The sequence below is a fragment of the Eimeria tenella genome, genomic scaffold, assembly GCF_000499545.2.
Source record: "Eimeria tenella Houghton genomic scaffold, Eth_scaff1647, whole genome shotgun sequence".
Classification (NCBI taxonomy): Eukaryota; Apicomplexa; class Conoidasida; order Eucoccidiorida; family Eimeriidae; genus Eimeria; species Eimeria tenella.
The window spans coordinates 1-2,195 of NW_013544112.1; the positions used below are offsets into that span (position 1 = coordinate 1).

General features: G+C 61.0%; 1 protein-coding gene across 1 annotated transcript; it reads right to left on the bottom strand.

The window, feature by feature from the left end:
- Window positions 1-29: 29 nt before the first annotated feature.
- Window positions 30-1,886, bottom strand: ETH_00025055 (uncharacterized protein; the record flags this gene model as incomplete). The annotated part of the gene is made up of 1 exon (XM_013379253.1): window positions 30-1,886. One exon carries the CDS (start codon window positions 1,884-1,886, stop codon window positions 30-32), a length of 1,857 nt encoding a protein of 618 aa, XP_013234707.1.
- Window positions 1,887-2,195: the final 309 nt, after the last annotated feature.

Consider the following 2,195-nt stretch of genomic DNA (forward strand, 5'->3'; position numbering starts at 1 on the left):
AACCAGCAGCAGCTGCAGCACCTGAAGACTTAGCGGCGTCCCCTGCCTCGTCCTCTGCCTCTGCTGCTTCTGCTGCTGCCCATTACGAAGCAGTTTCCTGCTGCAGCAGCACCAGGCTGCGCTGCCGCTGTTGCTGCAGCAGCAGCAGGCCCAAATCCAGGTATCAGCCCTCCAGGCAGACACTGGGGCTGCTGCTGCAGTAGCTGCTGCTGCTGCTGATGCTGCTGGGGCTGCTGCTGCATTTGGTGGAACATCCCGAAACCAGAAGCGCCGCCCCCGCCCTGCAGCATCTGCTGCTGCTGCTTCTGCTGCTGCTGGCCAAACATGGGCTGCTTCTGCTGCTGTAGCAGGGGCTGCTGCTGCAGCGTCGGTTGCACAGCCTTTTGCTGCGAGAACTGAAACAGTGGCTGCTGCTGCTGCTGCTGCTGCAGTGGGTCTTTCTTGCGTACAATTCGCAGCACTCTTCGGCCCCCTTTGCTGCCTCCCATTTCTTCATCGAGTCCTTCCGCTGAAGGCCCCCCAGGTGCAGCAGCAGCAGCTGCTGCTGGTGCTGCAGCAGGAGCAGCAGCGGCTGCAACTGCAGCAGGAGCAACAGTCGCAACTGCAAAAGCGGTAGCAGCTGCTGCAGTAGGAGCAGCAGCAGTAACTGCAGGAGCAGCAGCAGGCGTGAAAGCCGCAGGAAGGGAGAAGAGCGGCTTTGCTGCAGCAGGTTCTGCTGCTGTTGCTTCTGCTGCTGCAGCTGCACGAGGTGCTGCCAAGGTAGGCGCGAAGCCACCAGCGCTGGAGAACCCGAGGCTAAGCTTCTGCTGCTGCTGCTGCTGAATCTTCTCCTGATCTTGCTGCTGCTGCTGTTGCTGCTGCTGCTCTTGCTGTTGCTGCTGCTGCTGTTGCTGTTGCTGCTGCTGCTGTTGCTGCTGCAGCCTCGCTTGCTCTTGCTGCTGCTGTTGCTGCTGCAGCCTCTCTTGCTCTTGCTGCTGCTGCTTGCGTCTGCGTTCTTCTTCTTTGAGCTGTTTGCGTCTCTCTTCCTCTTGCTGCTGCTGCATCTGTCTTTCTTTTTCTTCGCGTTCCCTTCGCTGCTTCTCCAGCTGCTGCTGCAGCAGCAGCTGCTGCTGCTGCTGCCGCAGCAGCTTTGTTTCCTCCACAGATAACGCAGGGGCCCCCAAAGAAGGCAGCACTTCATTTGTGTCTGCATTAGACTGACACAGCAGCAGCCTTGCTGCAGCAGCAGCAGCAGCAAGGGCCCCCCCTCCGTGGCTGCGCCGCCGCTGCCTCTTTATAGGAGACAGCTCGGAAGGGCTGCTGCCTGCTGCTTCTGCTGCTGCTGTTGCGGGAGATGCTGCTGCTGCTGCGGCGGCTGCCGCTTCAACCGCTGCTGGTGCCGTTTCACTCTCTGCTGCTGCTTCTGCTGCTGCTGTTCCTGCTGCTGCTGCTGCTGCTGCTGCTGCTGCTGTTGCTGCTCCTGCTGCACGGAGACAGACACCCGAGTCATCTGTGCCCCTTCGGCGCTTGCGCGTAGAAGCAGAAGATGATGCCTCAGCAGCAGCAGCAGCAGCAGCAGCTGCTGCTGCTGCTGCTGCTGGAGCAGATGATGCCCGTTCTGGGGTGCGAATCGCATCCTCCCCTGCTCCTGCTGCTGCTGCTGCTGCTGCTGCTGCGCCTGCAGGTTCCTTATTAGCTGCTTCCTCTGCAAGGGCAGCGCCGTTGCTGCAGTCGTTGCTGCTTGTGCTGCTGCTACTGCATTTATCGCCGTTAGAGCTGCTGCTGCTACCGCACGCGCTGCTGGTTTTGCTGCTGCTGTTGCTGCTGCTGCTGCTGTTGCTGCAGCCGCCCTTGCTGCTTCTATCCCCGCCACAAACAGAAGGCCCTTCTGTCTCTCTTGTCTTCATCTTTCCTTCAGTCGTGAGCACCGCTTCACCTTGCTGCTGCTGCAGTTGCTGCTGCTGCTGCTGCTGTTGCTGCTGCTGCTGCTGCGCCTCGCACGGCCTTGGCGGCAGCAGCAGCGAACTGCGGGGACCCGACAAAGGGAAAAGCAGCCCCAAAGAAGACCTGCGCCGCCTTTGCTGCTGCAGCGAGAGTGCAGCAGGAGAGCAGTAGGCCACTCCCAGCTGCAGCGCGGTGCTGCTGCTGCTGCTGCTGCTGCTGCTGCTGCTGTCGCGCGTAGTGGATGGGCTCCACACGACGCAAGGCATTTCTTC